The sequence below is a fragment of the Myotis daubentonii genome, chromosome 3, assembly GCF_963259705.1.
Source record: "Myotis daubentonii chromosome 3, mMyoDau2.1, whole genome shotgun sequence".
Taxonomy (NCBI): domain Eukaryota; kingdom Metazoa; phylum Chordata; class Mammalia; order Chiroptera; family Vespertilionidae; genus Myotis; species Myotis daubentonii.
This window is the reverse complement of record NC_081842.1, coordinates 133,594,584-133,619,771: the sequence shown is the minus strand read 5'-3', so window position 1 is coordinate 133,619,771 and position 25,188 is coordinate 133,594,584. Positions and strand designations below refer to the sequence as shown.

The 25,188-nt window shown below is 43.3% G+C and overlaps 2 protein-coding genes across 3 annotated transcripts in view; both read right to left on the bottom strand.

The window, feature by feature from the left end:
* The window catches only part of GCNT2 (glucosaminyl (N-acetyl) transferase 2 (I blood group)), a 101,490-nt gene that overhangs the window by 58,188 nt on the left and 18,114 nt on the right, over positions 1 to 25,188 (bottom strand). The window lies entirely within an intron of this gene.
* LOC132230722 (N-acetyllactosaminide beta-1,6-N-acetylglucosaminyl-transferase-like) lies at positions 23,446 to 24,759 on the bottom strand. The gene has a single exon (XM_059688627.1). It carries the CDS (start codon positions 24,370 to 24,372, stop codon positions 23,446 to 23,448), a length of 927 nt encoding a protein of 308 aa, XP_059544610.1. The 5' UTR covers positions 24,373 to 24,759.

Sequence of the window (25,188 nt, the reverse complement as noted above, 5' to 3'; positions counted from 1 at the left end):
TTCTTATCTTGTCTCTTTCATTTGCGTGGGCACTCTTCCAGATCCTGAACCCTGAACCACGCGGGACTTGGGGGGAAAACAAACAAAAACATACAATTTTACACATCTGGCGCCTCAAAGGGACATCTGGAAGAGAAGACTTCGCCTAGAGCAAAAAAACAAAGATTCACCGTAAAGGTGGGGAAGAATTCACCGTAAAGGTGGGGAAATATTTCACTGCACGCAAAGCCCACGATCAGCTGCAGAAATCGGGATCTGTAAGTAGGGTAGGAGCGTGTCTTTCTAGCCAGGCTAATGGGGCAGAATTCGGCTTTTAAAAAGTAAGAAACTTTATTGAAGGCTTTTGGTTTGCATGCTAAGGAGTTAAAGTTTCAGAAGATAATCTCTTATAATTTTTGCTTGATGTTATAGAACATAACCCTTGTTTTCCTGAAGAAGGTACATTAGATTTTGAATGTTTGGCAAAGAGTTAGTCAGAACTTGAAAAAAGCTCAGCAACAGGGAAACAAGTTGCCTCCAAATTGTTTCTCCTTGTGAAACACAGTATTTCATTTGCTAGAGCCTTTAAGAGAGGCCAAGGAGGATAAAACTCCTCCCCTTGCACCCTCCGCTCCTAAAGAGGAGCAGAAAGAAAAGAAAAAATGGGAGGAATGGCCTTCATGGCCCCCTCCACCTCCATGTCCTAATCCTGAAATGTTTAATTCACCATTAATAGAATCACCTATGCAAAAAGTCATCAGAGAAGGATTGAAGGACATGGCAGTAGAAGAAAGGCTTGCTTTTCCTATCATAGAAATGTCAGGAGCAAGCCTACTCAAACCGTGGGCTGAATGCTCAAATAACATGAAAAGCAAGCAGGAGGTGGGAGAAGGGAGACACGTGGTGATCCTGACCCCTTCCCAAGTGAGCTAGGAAAAATCTCCTTCTCGCCATGAAAAGTTTTACAAAAGTTAGAAATGCGCCTGGGATTTCTGTGCACGTGTAAAGAGAAAGCTGGCTTAAGACAAAATGTGCGTATCATCTGATTTTGGATAGTAGACAATTTTGAGCTGAAATCTCTTTGCATGTGGTATAGAATAAGCCCCAGGACTGTTTTTTTCCTAAGAAGGATGGCGGGTGTGATCCAGGGAGGGGTGCAGGCTGGTTCTAACGGTGGGATTGGTGTTTCTATAATAAAGAGTAGTTTTTGGGGTGCTAGTGAACTGCTTCAAAAGTTAATGACTAATGTATCAATTGTGAAGGTCCAATGGCCCAGGGAGAAACTAGCTTATCTCTTTGACATTTAAATGGACCAGGTTAGACCAAACTTGTTTTGCCAGTAGAAAACAGTTAACGCCCCCCCCCCCCCCCCCCGCCCCCGCAGCTGCGATCTCCTGGCCAATTTTGAAATTTCCCGCTGGCAAGCAACCGGCAGAAAACAATGTAACTACAAGTTTGTTTCTTGACTCCCTGCCCCCCCCCGCCCCCTCCCCCCAAATTTTAAAGTCAAGGGCTGGGCCAAGCCTGTTTTGCAAGCCTCAAGCGTGGTTTTTCAGAGCCACTGGAAACTTGGGACCTTGGAGTTTACTGAATCAAATGATAAAAACTTATATCTAGGTATGTTTGAAATGACAAAATACTGAAATATTAATCTAAATTTACCTCATGAAAAATCTAGAGGGCAGAATTAAATCTATTAATTGATCATGTCTTGTATTTTTGAAATTTATTCTTGAAAAAAATTTTAATGTTATTAATCTAAAGAAATGCTAAATATTTGACTTGCCAGCTAAAAGTTTAAGGTTCGGATTGAATTGGGAGAAATTGTGTACTTGTGGTAGCTAAATGCCTAAAGTGTATAAATTTATTTTTGAAAAATAATTTTTGTTTTCTCTGAAATAATTAGGAATTCAAAATATGTTGCTTGTTGGTCTGATTAAAACAAGAGGATTAATTCTGTGATCTCAACTGAAATTTTTAATACAAAAACCAGTTTAAATTTAATTGCAAAGAACAGTGTACACAGCTGCCATGTTGGCCGCATGGCTTGCATCTCCCCTGGGGGCCGCCATCTTGAAACAGCAAAGGCCAACCCTTCCCTTTGAATTAGCCAATCAGGAGAGACCATGCGCCTGACCTCTAATCAAGAGCAAAGAATAAGTCACATGGGTTGCTAAGGCATCTGCTTCAGAAACTTGCAGAGATTCAGAGCCAAGTTTAAACAGGACACTCTCAGGGGGGTAGCATGTGTCCCATCAGGGACACTGGGCAAGCCAAGAGTCATGATTCCCTTTGGGGGTGTCTGCTAGTGATGCTCGGGGTATTTGCTTTTCACAGATTGGGAGTCTATGAATTGTTTTCAATGCTCAATACACTGTTTGCAATAAGTCATGTGCCTGATTTTAAAATCTTACATAGTATTCTTTATATGCTGAAATTATAATTGAATCCAAGTAAAGTCTAGGAAAATTACTGAAACCTCCCATAATCCCTCTGTATATGCAAATAAGCCAAAGGGGATTATCTTTAAAAATAAAATTGCTAATATTTACAGAGTAAACTAAGATTGTTGTTAAAATACTAAATTTGACAATAATTATAGTCGCTATAAATAGAAAATCACTTGAAATATATGGCTTTGTGGCAGTACTTGTTAAAAATCTCAAAAAGCAACCATGTTTATTACATTTGTTGCTTTCTGTAAAAAAGAAAGAAAATTGTCTTTTAAAAGAAACTCTCTAAGTGTGGCCTAATAAGTGCTCTGGAAGGAAATAAAAAGAGGTTTCCTTCAGATGTCTAACTGTAATTAAAAATCAATATATTGGGCCTCATAAGCTAAAGTAAGTAATTTGTAATTTTGCCTCCCTAAACAAAGTTCATGTAAAGTTACACAAAGACTAATACCAGAAATTTAATTGTCATTTACTGTCCATAACTTAGGACAAGTAAAGTTAAAAAAACCTTATTTCAGATTGATTTAAATTGGCTAATTAAAATAAATGAATATTCATAAAAACTTTGTTGTACTGGGCAGGAAACTGTTCCTGAAGCATTAACTAATTTTTAACTAATGGTTATCTCATAGCAAACTTACTTAACATGCAATGAATCCAAACCAGTCATATTTCTGTACAGGAAATTAAAATTAAAAAGTTATCAAGACTGCATTGCAAAATTTCCAAAAGCCTCTTAATATTATTTAAATCAAAAAAGAAGGGGGGCCTTAACCAGTTTGGCTCAGTGGATAGAGCATCAGCCTGTGGACTGAAAGGTCCCAGGTTTGATTCTGATCAAGGGCATGTACCTTGGTTGCCGGCACATCCCCAGTAGGGGGTGTGCAGGAGGCAGCTGATCGATGTTTCTCTCTCATCGATGTTTCTAACTCTCTATTCCCTCTCCCTTCCTCCCTGTAAAAAATCAATAAAATATATTTTAAAAAAAAAGAAAAAGAAAAAAAAAAGAAGGAGGATAGTGGAATAATCCCCTGTGGGTAAATTACATCAAGAAAATTTTACTTTAAATATTATTTATCACTTGTAATGTTGAAGACAAGACACCCATGAAAACACACATGGTGTCAAAATAAGCCAAAGGAAAATCATTTAGGCAAATATGAAAGGATCCCAAGTTTAGTTTATAGAAAAGATTCCTTTATTAACCTTTGGTCGAGAATATGTTTGTATATTTCCAGAAAACTCCTCCAAGCCCCTGTGGATTTCCTGCAACAACGGATCCCAGACAGAAACTGACCAGATTGCTCCAGCCATGAAAGACAAGAGGAGGAACAGTCCAGAGATGGAGATGGTGAAGACGCCTTGCCATACTAGCAGTCAGCAGCTGTGTGTCGCTGCAGGTTGCCCAGGACCAAGCCAGAGAAGGTTGGACCTGCACTGCCACCGTTTGCCCACCATCCAGAACTACCATATCATTGCTGGCATGTACACATAAATAACTGTTGGACATTGAAATTGGGACTCAAAGAACTGTTGGCCCAGAAAGAAACTTACTACAGACTGATTCCTTGGATATAGGGCAGCAATTTAAAAAGGACATGACATTTGCCTCTCAGCATAACCACTATTGCTTGTCTCATTTTTGTTCTCATGTTTATTTCTAGTCTGCAAATGTGGAATGAAAAGCCTTGAAAGGACTCGAACCCTTTTAGGTGGCATTCACTTTTCAAGATTTTTTAAGGAAAAGAGAAGGAGGAGATGTGGGAAGCCACCTATTGTCTTCACTAGCTGAGAGGTATGAACAAGGAACCCGGGAGGCTGGTGACCCTTGAAATCCTGGCAAAGGTCAGGGCTGTGCAGCCACTGTTAGTCCAGACAATGGTAGCTGAAGCAACTTCCCATTTATTATTAAGTAAATCCTTGCTAAAGGGCAAGTCTGCCTATTACTGGGAATTGCCTGCCTAAGGGCTATGGGTGTATCCCAAACCAATAAAAGGTTGGTGAGGCCTGAGCAACAGTGGAAGTCCTTCCCCTTGAGTTGGACTTGCCTGCCTGGCCCCCCAATATTTCCAAGTTATTATTTCTTGTCTTGTCTCTTTCATTTGCGTGCAGCCCTCTTCCAGATCCTGAACTCTGAACCACGCAGGACTTGAGGGGAAAACAAACAAACAAACATAAACATTTACACAACAATGGCATAAAAGGGGAAATCAACTACAATAAAAACAATCCAAAAAAATCAAACACATGGAGACTAAATAGCATGCTATTAAACAATGACTGGGTTACCAGAGAGATCAAACAAGAAATAAAAAACATCATGGCAACAAACGACAATGAAAACACAACAATCCAAAACCTATGGGACACAGCGAAAGCAGTCTTGAGAGGGAAGTTCATAGCTCTACAAGCCTACTGCAAAAAAAAAGAAACAATGATAATAAATTACATAACCCTACAACTCAAAGAATTAGAAAGAGAGCAACAAGAAAAGCCCAGTGTAAGCAGAAGGAAGGAAATAATAAAGATCAGAGCAGAGATAAATGACATAGAGACAAAAAAACAATACAAAAGATCAGCAAAACCAAGAGCTAGTTCTTTGAAAGGAGAAACAAGATTGATGAACCTCTAGCCAGGCTCACCAAGAAACAAAGAGAGAGGACCTAAATAAACAAAATCAGAAATGAAAGAGGAGAAATAACAACAGACCCCACAGAAATACAAAGGATTGTTAGAAAATACTATGAACAACTCTACTCCAACAAGCTAGACAACCTGGAGGAAATGGACATATTACTTGAAAAATACAACCTTCCAAAACTTAATCAGGAGAATCTAAAAATCTCAATAGGCCAATAACTATGGAAGAAATTGAAGCAGTAATCAAAAAGCTTCCAGCAAACAAAAGCCCGGGGCCAGATGGCTTCACAGGGGAGTTTTACCAAACATTCAAGGAAGAAATAAAACCCATCCTCCTCAGACTATTCCAAAAAATTCAAGAGGAAGGAACACTTCCAAGCTCATTCTATGAAGGCAGCATCACCCTAATACCAAAACCAGATAAAGACAACACAATGAAAGAGAATTACAGGCTAATATCCCTCATGAACATAGATGCCAAAATCCTCCACAAAATCCTAGCAAATCGGATCCAGCAGTACATCAGAAAGATCATACACCATGACCAAGTAGGATTTATCCCAGGGATGCAAGGATGGTACAATATCTGCAAATCAATAAACGTAATACATCACATAAAAAAATTGAGAGAGAAAAACCACATAGTCATATCAATTGATGCAGAAAAAGCATTTGACAAAATCCAACACATATATATATATATATATATATATATATATATATATATATATATAGATAGATAGATATAGATATATATAATAGATTTTTTTACAGAAAAAAAGGGAGAGGGATAGAGAGTTAGAAGCATCAATGAGAGAGAAACATCGATCAGCTGCCTCCTGCACACCCCCTACTGGGGATGTGCCCACAACCAAGGTACATGCCCCTGACCGGAATCGAACCTGGGACTCTTCAGTCCGCAGGCCGACGCTCTATCCACTTAGCCAAAGTGGTTAGGGCCCAACACCCTTTCTTGATAAAAATTCTCAGCAAGGTAGGAATAGAAGGATCATACCTCAACATAATAAAAGCCATATATGACAAACCCACAGCCAACATCATAATCAATGGAAAAAAACTAAAACCATTTCCCCTAAGAACAGGAACAAGACAGGGATGCCCCCTCTCACCACTCCTGTTCGACATAGTACTGGAAGTACTAGCTGTTGTGATCAGACAAGAAGAAGAAATAAAAGGCATCCAAATTGGAAAAGAAGAAGTAAAACTGTCCTTATTTGCAGATGACATGATACTGTACATACAGAACCCTAAAGACTCCATCAAAAAATTATTAGACTTAATAAATGAACTCAGCAATGTAGCAGGACACAAAATTAATGCCAAGAAATCTATGGCATTTCTAAACACCAATAATGAACTTACAGAAAGAGAGACTAAAAAAGCAATCCCATTTACCATTGCACCAAAAAATTTAAGATACCTAGGAATAAACTTAACTAAAGAGGTAAAAGATCTCTATTCAGAAAACTATAGGACATTGAAAAAAGAGATAGAGGAAGACATAAACAGATGGAAAAACATACCATGCTCATGGATTGGTAGAATCAACATCATTAAAATACCAACAACATATTTCACAGACCTAGAACGAACTCTCCAAAAATTCATCTGGAATAAAAAAAGACCCTGAATAGCTGCAATGATCCTGAGAAAGTAGAACAAAGTAGGTGGGATCTCAATACCAGATATCAAGCTGTATTACAAAGCCATTGTTCTCAAAACTGCCTGGTACTGGCACAAGAACAGATATGTAGATCAATGGAATAGAATAGAGAACCCAGAAATCGACCCGAACCAATATGCTCAATTAATATTTGACAAAGGAGGCAAGAACATACAATGGAGTCAAGACAGTCTCTTCAATAAATTGTGCTGGGAAAATTGGACAGATACATGCAAAAAAATGAAGCTAGACCACCAACTTACACTATACACAAAAATAAACTCAAAATGGATAAAGGACTTAAATGTAAGATGGGAAACCATAAAAATACTAGAGGAATCCAAAGGCAACAAAATCTCAGACATATGCCTAAGCAATTTCTTCACTGATACATCTCCTATAGCATTGGAAACTAAAGAGAAAATAAACAAATGGGACTACATCAAAATAAAAAGCTTTTGCACAGCAAAAGAAACCATCAACAAAACAACAAGAAAGCCCACTGCATGGGAGAACATATTTGCCAAGTTATCACCGGTAAGGGTTTAATCTCCAACATTTATAGGGAACTCATACAACTTAACAAAAGGAAGATAAACAGTTCAATCAAAAAATGGGCAAAGGACCTAAATAGACACTTTTCAAACAGGACATTCAGAAAGCCAAGAGACATATGAAAACATGCTCAAAGTCACTAATCATCCGAGAGATGCAAATCAAAACGACAATGAGGTATCATCTCACACTTGTTAGAATGGCTATCATCAACAAATCAACAAACGACAAGTGCTGGAGAGGATGCGGAGAAAAAGGAACCCTCGTGCACTGTTGGTGGGAATGCAGACCGGTGCAGCCACTATGGAAGACAGTATGGAGTTTCCTCAAAAAACTACAAATGGAACTCCCATTTGACCCTGTGATCCCACTTCTAGGAATATATCCTAGGAAACCAGAAACACCAATCAGAAAGGATATATGCACCCATATGTTCATAGCAGCACAATTTACCATAGCTAAGATCTGAAACAGCCTAAGTGCCCATCAGCAGATGAATGGATTAGAAAACTGTGGTACATCTACACGATGGAATACTATGCTGCTGTAAAAAAGAAGGAATTTTTACCTTTTGCAACAGCATGGATGGAACTGGAGAGCATTATGCTAAGTGAAATAAGCCAGTCAGTGAAAGAAAAATACCACATGATCTCACTTATTTATGGATAATAGAGACCATTATAAACTGATGAACAAAAATAGATACAGAAGCAGAGCAGCATTAAACAGACTGTCAAACTACAGTGGGAAGCCCGGGGAGGGTTGGGGGGGGGAGGGGCGAGAGGGGAGGGTAAGAGATCACCCGAAGGACTTGTATGCATGCATATAAGCATAACTAATGGACACAAGACACTGGCGTGTAGGGGAGCCTGGGGGAAGGTCAAGGGGGGGGGAAAAAGGAGACAAATGTACTACTCATTGTAATATTTTAAACAATAAAAAAAGGATATTAACAAAACGTTAAAATGTAAGTGCATGCACACACATGCACCACTGGCCCCCAGGACCTATGAACCAGGCGGTCACCATTTGATTCCCAGTCAGGACACATGCCCGGGTTGCAGGCTCAATCCCCAGTGGGAAGCGTGCAGGAGGCAGTGGATCAATGATTCTCTCTCATCATTGATGTTTTTATCTCTCTCTCCCTCTCCCTTCTTCTCTGAAATCAGTTTAAAAAATTAGTTTCTTTAAAAGCACTCAGCAAATCTTGAGTCATCTCTCTCTCTCTGTTGCCAAACTCAGCTTATCTGAGACCTTAAACAACCGTCCACCTTCCTAAGTGTGTCTGGTGAGAACAGCTCTGCTTGGGAGCTGCTTCTGCCTCTCTCCCTAGAGTAGGGAACCGCCCTTCATTCCCAACTGCAGACACGGAGCCTGTTCTTTTAAACTGCCTCCACGTGGGTCCCTCTCCGGAGAGCCAGCCTGCCTTGCACCCGGGAAAGACACCACTTGGCAGCACGGTGGGGAAGACAAAGGCTCTGGTGCAGGATATACCATCTGGCTCTGCTGTTTATTGTGTGACCTTGAGAACATTTCTTAGGATCATTCGTGTCTCAGTTTCATACTTTTAAAAAAGGAGTAGTTCCATCAGTATTATTTATAAGTCTAAAAATACTCACTGGAAAAAAAGGAAAGAGCAGTTTCTAGAATAGCCAGGTGGTGGAAAGTAAATCTGCTGAAGAAGCCTTCTGAGTCTTCTCCCCTCCTATTCCGCAGGCCATCACCCCAGTTTATTTCATTCTTCTAGGGCCACGCTGCGTTTCTCTGCTTCCCTAGCAGCCTCCTTGGGGTAACACATTTCTTTCCCTTCTGGGGTTAGGTGCCCAGATGTAACTCTAAGTGTCCAAAACAAACAAACAAAATCCCTATAAGCAAAAATTTAGCCTTTGCCTATATTCTGTTACATTTCCAGGAAAAAAATAGGTGACTATCTTTCTATGCAACTTTTCTGTTTCCAAATGTCTCCTCTGAGAACAAAGACTGCAAATTCACGAGAACACCTTGCGTGTCCAAGGTCTGTCCATTTTCTTCTGGTATGCTTCTCATAACAGACACCTCCAAACTCCTCCACCCCATATATTCTTTTTAATATATTTTTATTGATGTCAGAGAGGAAAGAAAAGGGAGAGATAGAAACATCAATGGTGAGAGAGAATCATTGATGGGGTGCCTCCTGCACGCCTCCCCCACCCCCACCAGGGATCGAGCCCACAACCCGGGCATGTGCCTGACAGAAAATCAAACCGAGATCTCCTGGTTTGTAAATTGACGCTCAACCACTGAGCCACTCTGGCCGGGTTCCACACCATATGGATTGAAGTTACAAGGGGATGATATGGTATTTCTACTAAAAGATAGTATTTTACAATTCAGTTGCTGCCCGAGATGTGTGTCTTGAAGATACTCTTTATCTTCCGAACATTTTTAAAAATTTTATTTATTGATTTGGTGGTGGTGGTGGTGGGGGGTGCATCAACTTGTTGTTCCACTCATTCATGCACTCATTGGTTGATTTTTTTTTTTTTTATTTCAGAGAGGAAGGGAGAGGGAGAGAGAGATAGAAACATTAATGATGAGAGAGAATCATTGGTTGGCTGCCTCCTGCATACCTCCCACTGGGGATCAAGCCCACAACCTGGGCATGTGCCCTGACTGGGAATCGAATTGTGACCTCCTGGTTCATAGGTCGATGCTCAACCACTGAGCCACTCAGGCTGGGCTGAACATTTTTAAATAAATGAAAACATTCTTCAAATAAAGATAGGCAGTGGTTTGCTCCAACATCTAATATTAATAGCTCTATTAACTTCTTGACTCATTTTTAGTTTATTCTATCCACTGTCATACTAGCTTCTTTCCCACAGAACTTGTTGTTTACTTGAGTTTAGACTGTTTGTTCGGGCAGAATGCTTGGATAAATCCCCAAAAGCAGATATTTCTTCTGCTTCCCTAGAAATTAAAGCTGAAACAAGTGTGCCGCCAAGATATGTCCTGTGTTTATACTTAGTTGAAGAAAATCTTCACATTTGATTTATCCTCTAGTTAAAGTGACTTTATATATATTTTAAAATATATTTTATTGATTTTTTACAGAGAGGAAGGGAGAGGGATAGTCAGAAACATCGATGAGAGAGAAACATCGATCGGCTGCCTCCTGCACACTCCATACTGGGTAAGTGCCCGCAACCAAGGTACAAGCCCTTGACTGGAGTCGAACTTGGGACCCTTGAGTCCACAGGCCGATGCTCTACCCACTGAGCCAAACTGGTTAGGGCTAAAGTGACTTTAGGTTCAAATTTTATGTTTACCAATCCATCCTTTGAGATGACATCCTTAAACTCTATCCTTCCTCTACAAAAACAAGGAAACGTTGTTATAAACAGAGCAGGCTCAGTCCTGGCTGCTCTGGTTAGGGCCCTCGTGGCTGACAGTGTCTTCAATGTGTTGTGACTTACATGACCGGGTGATTTTGATTATAATTTCTTTCCAGTTTATTGATCAGTGGTACTTTGGGGAACATAAATATCTAGGGCACTAATTCTAGATTCCAAGGGGCCCTGAGCATTGGAAGGGTGAGCAGCAATGTGTGGGGCAGGACTCAGGGTGACCAGCTGTTCCAGTTTACCAAGGACTGAGGGAGTTCCCAGGCCTTGGGATTTTCAATGCCAAACCTGAGAAAGTCCTGGGCAAACCAAGATGAACTGGTCATCTGAGACGCCATTGGTCCTACCCACTCACTGCTGAAAGATATACCCTAGAGAGGGGGTTCAGTAACTAATCAGTGTGGAAGGAAAATAAATGTTTAAACCATTCATCTGTGTGGGAGGAACATGCAAATCACCAAAAGTCTGCAAACTGTAGTGCATGAAAACTCTGCATGACCCTTCCCCAAACCACTGAGGCACGGGGACAAAGTGACTAATATTTGTGGGGTAGCTCTACAGGGAGCAGAAAAGAATGCACTTAAACCATTGTATCCACATAGAAGATGTTCCCCAATGGATACAAGAATGCCTTAGCATCAACCTATCTGATGTTGGGAGAACCTGAAAGGAAAAAGAACTGTGTTATTACAATGTTAACTGTATCTAAAATCCCCTCCCTCTACTGCACATGTGACTTGAGAGCTCTTCTTCTTGTAAAGTGGAGCTAATAGGAACATGCGGGGTCTTATGAATGGAAGTGTGTGTGTGTGTGTGTGTGTGTGTGTGTGTGTGTGTGTGTTTGAAGTGCTTATTTAACATTCTTAATAAATGGGCAATGTCGCCAGAAAATATTAGCTCATTTTATGGAACATCATAATCAGCCAGCTGTTTGATCTCTCTGACTCTCAGTTTCCAAATATACGCAATGTTAGGATTGGAACTAGTGCTCCCCAAGGCTCCTTCAGCTCTAAACGCTGTGATTAGGATGGCTTCTGCTCAGAATAAAAAGGAAGCTGTTTTTCACAGGAACCTGCCCTGGGGAATTACGTTTAGACTGAGTAAGTGCAGGGAAAGTCCAAAATGTGGTAGGCTAACTGACCAGAAATAAATGAAGAATGCTCGGAGGTGAGGGCAGTGAGCTCAGACCAAAGTCCTAGGAGAGTAGAACCCAGACGGGAGGCGTCCCACCTGTCCAGGAGACCACCCAGCACCTCGCAGGACTTCTGGTCTGGTGGGCAGTTTTCCCACGGGACACGAGAGAGCCTTCAGCCTGTAGAACCATCAAAAGTTCAAAGAAGGAGCCCTGACTTGAACTGAGGAGAAAGTTATAGGATTTCAATGAAAGAGGAATTTTTGAGGATTGGGGTGAAGGAAGGGGTGGCTATGGAAGAAATAACTAGAAAGCTAACTGCATTAGATGATCTGAGTATCTTCAGCTTGCTGTAAAGATGATAATTTTGTCCTTGGAGATGTTCACAGTTACGTTTCGATGTTTCAAATCTGGCTGAAGAGAAAAATTACAGGGCATGGCTATCATCTATCCATTCTCTGAAAATGCGGTGCTTCAAGTGGATGCAGGGTAAATATATCTGAGGAAAACCTTTTGCCACTCATGATTTTGTTCAAAAGCATCTCCGAAAAAAAATGCCACACACTGTGTGGGTCAGAAGAGGAAAAGAGAGGCTTGTAAGTGGTCTGGCATTGAGAAACCAGCCTAAGAAATGGTTAGTTAGGGAAGTAATTAATACTTGCTGCTTTGGAGTTAGCTTTCTAAGATTGCACACTGTCCACTCTGAGACTCGGGGGTAGGAGGGGGCAGGGAAATCACCCCAAATCTTACCAGGGTCGTTTGCTTCACCAAATGATAGGGTAACTCCAGCAAAGAAGCAGACTTATAAAAGCCCAGATTGGTCTTTATAGCAGAGGCCTCTGCTATTGGGCTGTTCTTTTCATTTCTTTGGTGCAGAGTAAGACACCCATTTGGTAAGTGCATGGATGGTGGGCCTCAGAGTGCAGCACAGTGAGCTTGGCCTGGGAAGCATTCCCAGGATGAGCTTTGGAAAGACCGACGGAGAGAGAACCGGAGAACATTGCTGTTGACCAGAAACAGAAAGGGCATCAGGAAATGTCCCGGGAAACCTGGGCATGGCTAGAAGATGCTACCTGCAGCGGACCCTCAGCATTTGGCAGGATAATCTAGGCTCTCTCACTCTCTCTCTCTCTCTCTCTCTCTCTCTCTCTCTCTCTTGGGTGGGGGGGGAGGGGAGGAGGGAATGATGATTTGCAGCTGACTGGGAAGCAACACAAAGGGCATATTAAAAATTATTTCCATCTGACTGAAGTCAATAAATATTTATTTTTTATCCCATTGGATGCTCACTAATTGGGCTGCTAAATAAATAAATAAATAAATAAATAAATAAATAAATAAATAAATAAATAAATACAAGGCCCCAAAGCGATTATAGCCCAGTCAAGGTAATATGGTACGTATATTCATAATCATAACATGAAGAAGACTATAGAATGGCATATGAGGGTTACAGCAAAGGCTACAAGGGTGTACAATTAAGAAAAAAGATCAGGAAGAGCTTCCTAAGTGACAAGCCGCTGAATGCAGACCTATCAAGGTCATTATTTAAATGGGAGAGAGGAGGAGAGTGGCCCAAGGACAGGTAATGACACGCAGAAAGGACTGCAGGCCTGGCGGTGTTTCTGGGGTGTCCTTTTCAGGGAAAGCAGTGGTGGGAACTGGTAGAGGGTTATGCTGGCGACGCTGAGGTGATATCCAATAGGGATATATTGATACCCAACATGCCTCACTGAGATGTTCATACTGAATAATTCAGGAAGCTCTTGAACTCACTGAAGCTTTTGGGATCGAGAAGTTATTCTGAGAGCTATGCCTTAGGAAGCAAAATATGTCAAGAGTGTCAGAATGCTTTGAAGAGGGAGACCTGGGCCCGAGAGAACACTTGGCAGGGTCTGGGAATCTACTTGAGAAGCTGGAAGGGCCGAGTTAGAGCAGGAGCGATGGGAGTAGGGAGGGTGCCGCTCATCAGAAACCTGTCACAGACAGAATGTGCAGAATGTGCTGATTAGATACGGGAGCCTGCACCAGGCGAAGCTGGCTCACTTGCAAATGGTCGTGCCAGTCACGGGGATACTGGAGACGTGTGTTGGTGGGGAGTAGGGGCGGGGGGACCTGTCAGCAGGTTCCCAAGGGAGCTGCAGGCAGAGAGAACCTAAGACAGGCAGAAGTGTGGGAGAGGGCCTGGGAGCCCAGAAATGGGGCTAATTGTGGATGGAAAGGAGCTCGCCAAGGGAGAAAGAACAGTAAGAGCAGAAAAGCAAACTGAGAAAAGATGTAAGGGGGATGTTTACTGAAAGCTTACATTTCCCTAATTCTGAATTTCACTGAGAAGAGTGGCTTTAAAATCAACTTTTACCCAAGACTCAATTTAATAGTTGGTAATCAAAAATCAGAAAAGAACAGAATTATCCAGTTAAATACAAGTTTCTCCAAGAGGGAGTATGCAAGCTGTACCCTTTGGCACAGTTGGCAACATAGAACCCCCTCTTCTTCATAACGCTGCAAGTGGTGGCTCAAAGTTCCAGACAGAGTCACAAGGCGGACAAAGTGTCGCTCAAGGGCTTCCATCTTTGATAATTAGTTCGTAGCACTTTGACCTCATCTGCCTTTCTAAGTAAAAACGACTTTAGAAAAGAGCAATTCTGTACTTTGCCTTGTAAATAGGGCACAGAACACTGGATTAGAAGTAAAATGATCAGGGAGGAGGTTGAAGAGCATTCCAGAGCATTCTGGCAGAAGGACTTGCATGAATCAGGCAGGGTAGATGGGAGGGGCACATTTGGGACCCACAAGCCATCTGGGAGAGCTGGAGTGCAGTATGGGATGGGGTGCCTACTGAGAGAAGGCACCGGAAAGCAAGGGGCCAGGCTGGAATGAGCTCCCTGTGCCCAGTAAAGGGGCTAGAATGTCACGCTGGAAGTGACAGGGATCCATAGGTTTCTAAAAAGGAGGGAGATGTGATCGCATGGTCAAGGTGCCCTTTTATAAAATTTTTATTTTAGAGAGAGAAAGAGAGAGAGAGAGGAAGGGAGTGAGAGAGAAACATCAATTAGTTGTTCCACTCATTTATGCATTCGTTGGTTGATCCTTATATATGCCCTGACTGGGGATCGAAACTGCAAACCTGGTGTATCTCAATGATACTCTGATCCACTGAGTTACCCTGCCAGGGCTCAAGGTGCATTTTTATGAAGGTCATCCTGTCCCTGTGGAGAATGGGTTTAAACAGGCTGAGGATGGACCCAGGGAAAGTACTTAGAAAGAAATTAGACCAGCCGTGGGCAAACTATGGCCCGCAGGCCGGATCCGGCCTGTTTGAAATGAATAAAACTATTGAAAAAAAAGACCGTACCCTTTTATGTAATGATGTTTACTTTGAATTTATATTAGTTCACACAAACACTCCATCCATGCTTTTGTTCCGGCCCTCCGGTCCAGTTTAAGAACCCATTGTGGCCCTCGAGTCAAAAAGTTTGCCCACCGCTGAATTAGACCCTTATAAGAGAGAGATGGAGAGAGACGGATGGCAACCAGAAATAGAGAGGAGGCCAAGAGCAGATCAATGGGGAGGAGGCTGAGAGCAGATCCAGTTTACTGATTGTTGACTCCATACCTGGCACCATGCCAAACATTTGCACACATTGTCTTGCTGTTTCTGCCAATAACCCTAGGAGCAGGGTGCTGCCAGGCCACCTCATCTCTGTGGCCTTCACACAAGGGCTTTGCCTACGTCACGCCTGGTCCAGCCCTCCGCCTCGCTCACTCAGCCACAGCCACCAGGGCTGCTTTTCTGGCTCCTGAACAGGGCACGCTTGCTCACTTAGGGCTTTTGCAAGCCCTCGTCCCTACATGGAGCCTCTTTCCCAAGTGTATAGCTGGCTCATTTTCAAATAGAAAGTTCTGTTCATGTGCTAATTTCACCAAGAAGAATTCCCTGACCCACTCCATTTAAAAGATAAATTAGCCCTGGCCAGTGCTGCTAGATGGTTAGAGCCTTGGCCCACACACTAAAGGTCAAGATGCCAGGTCAAGGGCACATACGTGGGTTGTGGGCTTGCGGGAGGCAACCAGCCCATGTAGCTCTCTCCCACTGATATTTCTCTCTTTCTCCCCCTCCCTCCCTTCTACTCTCTCTGAAAAAGCAATGGAAAAAATATCCTAATGTGAGGATTAATGACAACAACAAAATAAATTACATATATATATATCTCCTATATAATAAAAGCCTAATATGCTAAGTGTCCGGTCATCTGGTGGTCCATTCAACCAATCAAAGCATAATATGCTAATGATATGCTAAGACCACTCAACTGCTCACTATGACGTGCACTGACCCCCAGGGGACAGACGCTCCAACCGGTAGGTTAGCTTGCTGCTGGGGTCTGGCCAATCAGGACTGAGTGAGACGTGCTGGACACGTCCTGGAGCCCTTCCATGGTCCCTCTCTGGCTGGCCAACGTCCCACGTCTCTACCAAGCCCTGATTGCACACTGGCAGGGTCCCTCAGCCTGGCCTGCACCCTCTTGTAATCTGGTATGCCTTGGGAGATGTTGGAGAGCCGGTTTCAGCCCGATCCCACAGGCCAGGCCAAGGGACCCCACTGGTGCATGAATTCGTGCACCAGGTCTCTAATATATATATATATATATATATATATATATATATATATATATATATATATATATATTTCTTTCCTGTATCAACCTGCATTTTCTTTATAACACTTACCATAATTTCTAATTATCTTCTCTGTCTACTTTTTATCTGTGTCCCACTTCTAAAATATACTTCATGAGAGTAGGAATCTTATTTGTGTTTTTTTTTCAGGTTTAAAAAGAAAATATATTTAGATCTTTATGCCAACTATTGTAATAAGTGGTTTCCATATATGAACTCAATTCTCACATGCATTCCAGGAGACCGTACTATTACAATTTCATTTTACAGGTGAAAAAACTGAGGCATGGAGAGATTAAGTAACTATCCCAAGGTCAGGCAGCTAGTAAGTGGCAAAGGCAAAGCTGGGACCCCACTCTTAAGGACAGCCTGTAACATCAACAGTCCTCTCTAGGCTGGATTTGGTCTTGTTAAGCCTGGGCATCTCTGCCTGTAAAAAGGAGGCGAGGGATCTGTCAGCCTCTGCTCAGGCACAGGCGAGAGCACAGCTCCGGGGTCATCTCCACGGTGGGCAAGTCTGGGAGGCAGAGGCTGGGGGTCGCTCAGTCTTCTTATTTGTCTTATTCACTACCATATCCCCATACTAATGCAGTTCTCATGCTCAATAATAACAATAACAACAATTATAAAAATGAACACTTAAAACATGTGCTGGTCCAACTCATTTAAGCCTCACAGATTTGATATAAATATTATTATTTTCTCTATTTTATAGATGGGAAACTGAGGCTCCCAAATTTAGGCAGCTTATCCAAGGTCACACAGCCTGTCAATGGCTGAAGAGGGATTCAAATGCAGGCAGTATGGCTCCAGGGCCCATGCTTCCAACATCTATGCTACACTGATACCCTGAGACTGCGCTTTAAAATGTCAGGCCACAGGCTGGTGAGGGAGCAGCTAGGATTCCAACCTGGTTCTCTTCATGCTCCAGGGAAAGGCAAATCAACAGGGATCGGGGTGCTGAGAACTAAGGGGAGAGAGAAGCCAGTTTGTAGGTCTGAGCTAACAGAGGATGGTGTTGAATTCAGGGGCACACAAGGTGAGTGTAGGAGCTGACGTCTGAGCGTGTAGAATTTGAGGTGTCCGTTGCCCATGCCCTCTCCTTTACTGTGCTTTCTGCTTCTTAGCAGGGCACCTTACTCAACCCCTCTGATCCCACCTTCACATCTGTAAAATGTGGACTTAAGTTCCAACTGGACAAATTCTTGGGAAGATTAAGCTGAGGTAATGCAGACCCACAGGCAGACGTTCAATAAACATTAGTTTCCTCATCTTTCCGTACCTCTGCTCACATGAAAAAAGCCAAAAGTTCAACAACAGCAATAGTTTTAGCAACAGCTGGAGAGAGTGGGAAAATGGGCTAAATACCAAGATGACAAAAGGAACAAGAGAAAATTATTCTTGGGTGGGTCTAAGTATATAATCATCCCATAAGCTTAATGAGACTTACAATTAGCTAAGTTTCATCTTTTGAACACTTTTACTGAAATAATTAAATGAAGACTTTGTAAAATTAGGTTCAATTTTATGTAAATATATAACATTAGTCTTACCTCTCCTTCCCCTAGATCAGTGGTTCTCAACCTTCCTAATGCCACGACCCTTTAATACAGTTCCTCATTTTGTGGGGACCCCCAATTTCATTGTTACAAATTGAACATAATTAAAGCATAGTGATTAATCACAAAAACAATATGTAATTATATATGTGTTTTCTGATGGTCTTAGGTGATCCCTGTGAAAGGGTCGTTTGACCCCCAAAGGGGTCGCGACCCACAGGTTGAGAACCGCTGCCCTAGATGTTTCCTTTTATTCTTATTTCTTATTAGGTATATGCAATATTTGTCTTTGGACAAGTCACATTTTAATTTTAAATTTTTTCATCTGCAAAATGGGAACAATAATTCTCTTACAGGGTTCTTATAAAAAGTAAAGGAGCTAATATACAAGAAATCCTTTTGCAAATTAAGTACCATCCAAATATAATAAAGGAACATTATTAAAAATGTGTTTATGAGGAGAAATGTGTTTATGCTCACTGAGTTCATGCCACTTCCACAGAAGCAGTTCAATTAGGATTTTCCAAGTTAAATAGCTCAAGTGCTTACAGCTATATATCTCATTAAATCAGCGACTTTCCACCGGTGTGCTGCCAGACTTTTTTTTAATAAGTCTTTATTGTTGAAAGTATTACATATGTCCCTCTTTTTCCCCCATTGACCCCCTCCAGCCTGCTCCCACCCCACCCCGCCCCCTCCCTGCCCCTAGCCTTCAGCACCCTATTGTCTGTGTCCATGGGTTATGCATATATGCATTCAAGGTCTTTGGTTGATTTACCCCCCCCCCCCAGCCTCCCCCACCTTCTCTCTGAGATTCCGCCCTCTGTTCCATGCTTCCATATCTCTCCGCCAGAATATTTAGTCGGGGGCACTGCCCTCTTTTCCCTTAAAATTGTCAAATAAAAAAATGACAACAACCAATACAACAATAGCCGTCTGTTGTGAATAAATCAAAATTATACCTATTTTTGGTCAGATTGGCAAAATATATAATATTTTTTGGTGTTCCGCAGAATTTTAATTAGTGTATTTGCCATGAGGTGAAAAGATGGGAAATCGCTGCATTAAATCTTGCCCCTATGATGTGTGCAGATGGTTGGGACAACTCTGCCTGCAGGACAGGGAACCATGGTGCAGTGCGCTGTGTTGCTGTCTGCCCAGCATCACCCTAAGTAGCTAGCCATTCCCCACTGGAGCCTGCCCCTGACCTCTAGCTCTAGTGTGAGAAAGCCGCCCAAGAAAGGCTGGCCGCATGCTTCATCCCCCTGATTTATTTAGGGATAGGGATCTGGACCCAGCCTAACAAACCTGAGGATTCCCCCGAGCTGTTGCTAAAACTCTCAGGGAAAAGACTTCCCTTTCCCCCAGAAGTGCCCGCTGTCAGAACCAAACAGCTGAAGCTGCTTCTGGCCATTTCCGACACCCTGTGGGAGAAGCTGCTCCAATGAGACCGCCAGGGACAGAGGAGAGAGACAGGGTGGCCAGCCCGCCCAGTCTGACATTCCTGAAAGACCCATTCCCAGGACCCACCCTCAGACCTGGGCAAACAGGGATGGCTGGTCTCCCCATAGATGAGCTGCCAAGAAAAAGTCCCGAAAACATTGTTCCAACTTTGGATCCAGCTTTATTCAGAGCCCATCCTTGAACATCTTAACTCTGTGACTCAGTGAGTTCTGGTATCTGTTGAAGCAACTTCGAGTTGCATTTCTGTCACTTGCAGCTCAAAGAGTGACAACACATTCCCAAAGAATGTGCACATATAAACAAAACTCAAAGTTTCAAAAGCAATATAAATCAAAGTAGAAAGCAGGCTATTTTTAGAATTGAAAAAAAATGAGGAAATGTGATCATGTGGTCACTTCTGAGGTTGAGATAGTTTATTTAATGAAGGAACTTTGAAAAAATGTATACAAAGTGGCAAAAAGGAAGAGAAGCAAATGAAAACATTATGGAAGAAAAACATCATGGCATGAGAAAGGTCAGAGTCATGCATGAGTGAAAATTCACAAGAACAAACTTAGGGAGAAAAAGGAGCTGAAGCCAAATCCTGTAGCAGCTCTGCCTTCTCAGGAGAGACGGCCCCGCCCTGAGTGGCACAAGAGGACAATGTAGCCATGGGGAGGGAGAAAACCCGAACACCACGAGCTTCTGCAGATGCTAAACAATCCCACAAGACTTGAGGCAAAAATCTAAATAGCCACTGACACCCTGCCCTGGAGCAGCTAGGGAAAAGAAGATGCTAGAGGAACAACCAGAAAAGATAGGGAAAATGGGCCTTTCTCAAGGTGACATAGTAGCAACAATTGAGAAGTTCTGAGAAAAGTTAGAAAATATGTGTGCACCAGCACTGGGGGGCGCGGGGGGTACTGCTGTCAGAGCAGGATGTTTGTATTGTGAGTCAAAGAAGTGTGTGCTCCTGGGTTTCCTTTGAGAATGTGGCCAGAGGGAGGGGTCTAGACAATATGTCTGTCCACCAGCCACAGAGGACAGACTGACAGCCACTCTGTCTGGCCTCTCTGAAGAAGGAAGTGAGAGGCCCCACCATTTCTATTTCTAGTGCAAAATGGGGAAGGCCTAAGGGTTGAAAACCAAGGGGACAGTCATTTTCTCAATAGAAAGGCAAGGTAAGAGCAGCGTGAAGATACTCGATTTAGTGCTACCTCTGTAAATGTCTTTTTTGAGTCCCACCAATTTTAAAGGATTTTCACTTTGTTTTCTGGTATCTCATTATCGGGTACTAACAGGGCTGTGCTCACCTGCCTCCCTGGGGAGATGGTCTCTTGGCAGAGCTCTCACCCCCAATTTCTTGCAAGGGAAATGGAATGCATTTGCCACAGGAAATGGGCAACTCGGAGTCAAGACTCCCCAGCACTTTCAGCTTCCTAAGAATTCCCGATAGCCGAGTGCTGGGTGTGTGTGTGGTCTGGACATTGCATCTTCTGTAAGGAAAAGCAGGTGTAGGAACAAAAGGGGTCTTCCTACCGGGGCCCTCGTTTTGTAGCTGGGAGATGTGAGGTTCCAAGAGGAAGCCAGCGTGCTACGCTGAAGATCTATAGCAAAGATGGGTTTCTCTCCTGTGCCTTTCTAAGTATCATTCTTGGTCTCCCACTTGGTCTATTTGATTAGTGCTGGGAAAGGAGAAAGGGGCTAAGGAAAAAAAGGAGGATGGTGAAAGTTTCTTTCTTCCTTCATTTTCTTACACTGATTTGACATTGATAAGATTGACCGTCCCTTCTGTCAAAGTAATCGCAGACACTTCATGCTAAACAAAACCCATGTTTTTCTTTTCTTAAAAAGCAACAATTCAGGCTTTGCTAAGTTACGAAATGCTTTCGTCTCAGTATGATAGCTAAGGAAACACATGGCTAGGACCAAACTTTTGTAAATCTGAAGGGGACAGCGAAAATAGAAAGGGGATAAATATTTAACTATAAAAATCAGCCTCTAAGTACCTAATAATCTCAAATTCAATGTCAATGATGGAAAAAAAAACACGGGAGAAAGAGGTCAGGCAAAAGACAATGTGCAGGACAAAAGCCAGCCCTGGTCCCCAGGCCAGTCACCCGGGACTCAGAGCCCAAACACAGTATTTCCCAGAGGTCGCTGGAGTGTCTGTCGCCCAGCAGGCCCTGCTCTGCAGCTGAGAGCACCTACCAGTGTTTCCAACTTGGCAGCCGCCCAAAAGGCAGAACAATGATTGCCTTTCTCTTGCCATGATAATGCTGTCGAGTTCATCAGAGATCCATTTTGTATTTTTCATTGAGTTCAAAGCATGCTGTTTCCTTCAGGAGAAATCCTATTGTGTTTTTTATAGTTTTAAAAATAGTTGATCTACTCGATTAGTAAAAGTAGGAATATTTTTGATGAAAAAGAAAAGAACTTCTCCTAGAGCCTCATTATTTATCTGAAGTAAAAAAAAAAAAAACACCCCACAAATATATATACATACGAGTGGCCCAGTGCATGAAATGCATGCACATTAAAAGGGGATTAATTAGAGGAAATATTTTAATATTGCTATTTGCCCTTTCTCTATAATAGAAGTGTCAGAGATGAAAGAAAATTAGTAAAATGTATATGAAAATCTTCCTCCTCTCAGAGTCTGGGGCACACCACGTGACCCAAAGTCAAGTCCCTGCCCACCCGTGGTGCCTCAAAATCACATGAGACCCAGACCCAGCCGGCCCCACCCTCATTGGGCGAGATCCAGACCCGGCCGGCCCCACCCTTGTCAAGCCCCGCCCGGCAGGTGGCATGGCCTGAGGTCCCCCGTCAAGCCCTGCTGGGCAGGGAACACAGCCTGAGGTCCCCCAGCCTGGGCTGGGGAGGGGGTGCACCTTGAGGTCCCCTGTCAAGCCCTGCCGGGTGGGGGCATGGTCAGGGATCCCCATCAAGCCCCGTCAGGCAGCGGGTGCAGCCTCAGGTCCGCTGTCAAGCCCCACTGGGTGGGGGGGAGGTGCAGCCTTAGGCCCCCTGCCCTGGCCCAGCGCCACGCAGCCTCAGGTCCCTGCTGATTGCTCGTTAAGGCTCATTACAGGAACTTGGCCTCCGCTGTGGGTGCAGCCATCTTTGTGATGGTGTGGCGGTCAATTTGCATATTCCCTCTTTATTAGATAGGGTGTGTGAGTGTGTATGTGTATATATATATGTATGTATTTTTTTTTGTAAGTCTACACCTATGATTTGGTACAGGCCTGAGTCCATATATTTCTCAGTTTACTGGGAAACGGCTGTGATACCATAGTAAAGCCTTATACTTTGCCATTCATTCATTCATTCATTCACTCACTCACCTAATATATATTTATTGAGCATTTACTTTGAGTTCTAAACATTGAGGACACAGGAGTTAATAAGATAGAAAATGGCCTGATTCATGGAGCTAATGCAGAGGAGGCCAAGAAGAAACCCATGCAAATAAGTAAATATGACAATTCCAGAGGGTAATAAACTCTTTGAAGGAAAGACAGGGTGGGGTGGTCAGCTCAGAGGACATCTGGCTGACAAGAAGGAGCCTGTGCCTGTGGAGGGGTAGGCAGGAGAATGGGCGAGAAAAAGGCCCTGGGGTTAGAGCAAGTTTGACAAATTTGGGAGAAAGAACTCTAGTGGGGATTGAGAACAATAATATCTATTGTGGTAAAGACTTCGTAGGATGATAATTGCAAGAGAACATGATGAACTGCAAAGCAACACCATTGAAAAGTATTATTTGGCTGTGCTACAATATTGTATTATCACATAAAAAAACATCATTCTGCTTTTAGAAATGGTTAGGGGTGAGAACTGTGTGTTTTAGTTTTCATCTTCTACTCAAATGAAAAGAACCGGCTCTCGAGAAGCCCTTTCAAGGGTGGCATCACCATCACGCCAAATACGGAGCTCACATACCTGGAATCCTATTGAGCGTCACCCAGAAATGCTCATCAGGACTGAAAGTGTCCTTGGACCACTGGAGCAGATCAACAGCCCGTGGGTCACGGAGAACAAAGTTGGAAAATTCTCTTGACAGAGCAACATAGGCAGAGCCGAAGTAAATGGTGAGGTTATGGGGAGGGGGCGGCTTCAGAGCTGCGGTTCTTATCACATAGGAAAGCTCTTTGCCCAGATGCTCTCGGTGGACATATTTAGTCCGTCCAATAGCATGAGCCGGAGGCAGCACCCCCGGGGTAATGTTTTTCCCTTTAAATCCTTTCAGATACTGAACTATTTCCTTGTTGGTTTTCAGGGGGAAGTCTTGCCCACAGGTGTTGATGGCGTACTTCCACGGGACCTCGGAGGCCACCAGGTCTTTGATGCAGTTCAGGTCCGCCTGGAGCCTGGAGATCCCACCATAGACAACCGGCTCCATCTTGGAAGCCAGAAAGGCATTCGGGAAGCAGCTCAGCAATCGCTCCACCGCATCTTTAAATTCAGCTGTTGCCTTTTCGTCCACATGGACGCAGTAGACATTTTGGGGCATGTAAATAGCTCTGAAGAGCCTTACAAAGGTATCAAAATTGTGATGGATGACCATTATGTATGCCAAAGGGAACCCAGCCTCTCCTTTGGATAATGGGGCCGTGATGTAGTGGCTCTGGGTCAGATATTCTCTGCAAGAAGGCTTCTGATAGATCATCAGTTTGTCTCGCCACAGGAAAGGTGTTTTGCCTTTGATAAAGGATGCGCAAACTTGAGTCAGCATCAGAGTGTCCGAATTATTCAGCCTCTGGAAGCCTTGCTCTCCCCCAAATATGAACACATAGAACACGATAAAAATTATGACACAAGAGACAGAAACTATAAAAAGGTAACGCATCGATGAAGACATGCCTCACAGAAGAGCAAGATTTCAAAGACGGTGGAAATCTGTAAGTCTTTTCCCAAACTTACTTTTTCCTCTGAGTTCTTATTTTGGTACATGCTCCAGCCATTTCTACCCTGAAGGAGACGCTGGGAATGTATTCAGTTTCATGCCGGGAGTCCAGCTGCAGGCTCCGTCCCCATGCTGACATTAGCAACTGATCCCGCCTGGTTCTCTGCCTCTCTCAAAACGCCTTTGTCTAAATCCCAGCAGCAGGTTCTTAAGCCCAGCCTTGCTCCCTCCCTCTGCTTCCGGGCTTGCATCTGCGAGCTGTTTCACTAAAACTCTGCTAACTGCTTTCCCCTGCAGATTTAGTTTCTCAGATCTCTTTTCTTTCATTTCCCATTCCCCCGCCTCTCCTTCTCTCCCCGCCCCTTGTTATTGCCATTCAGGGAATTAGCACAGGGAAAGCCAAAGTTGAAATGATGTGTTCTGGCAGGCAGGCGTTTCCTGCTAGTCATCCGACTGGCTGCGGCACTCACCCCTCTCGCCGCTCGGGGCAGTGATCCATACATAACCTGGTCGCTCGGCTCTCCCAGTGTGATCCACGGGGTATAACGTAGCCTCCACTCTCAACTACGCTGCTTCAATGAAAACAAGTAACTGAGGTGACAAGGAAAATAAAGCTCATCCCTCCTGGCTCCTCCATAAAGCTTTCCTGCCCCGCCCTACCGTGTTCAGCTCCAGTCCTGGGGGATCTGAACGGCAGGGATCCTGGCCCTGTGACTTTGAGGTCAGGTGACAGCGCCTCTTCTCCCCCCTCCAGCATCCACTGTGGGGCCT

What these genes read in the sequence shown, in the direction of transcription:
- LOC132230722 (XM_059688627.1), bottom strand. Translation starts at nt 24,372, where the DNA reads ATGTCTTCATCGATGCGTTACCTTTTTATAGTTTCTGTCTCTTGTGTC.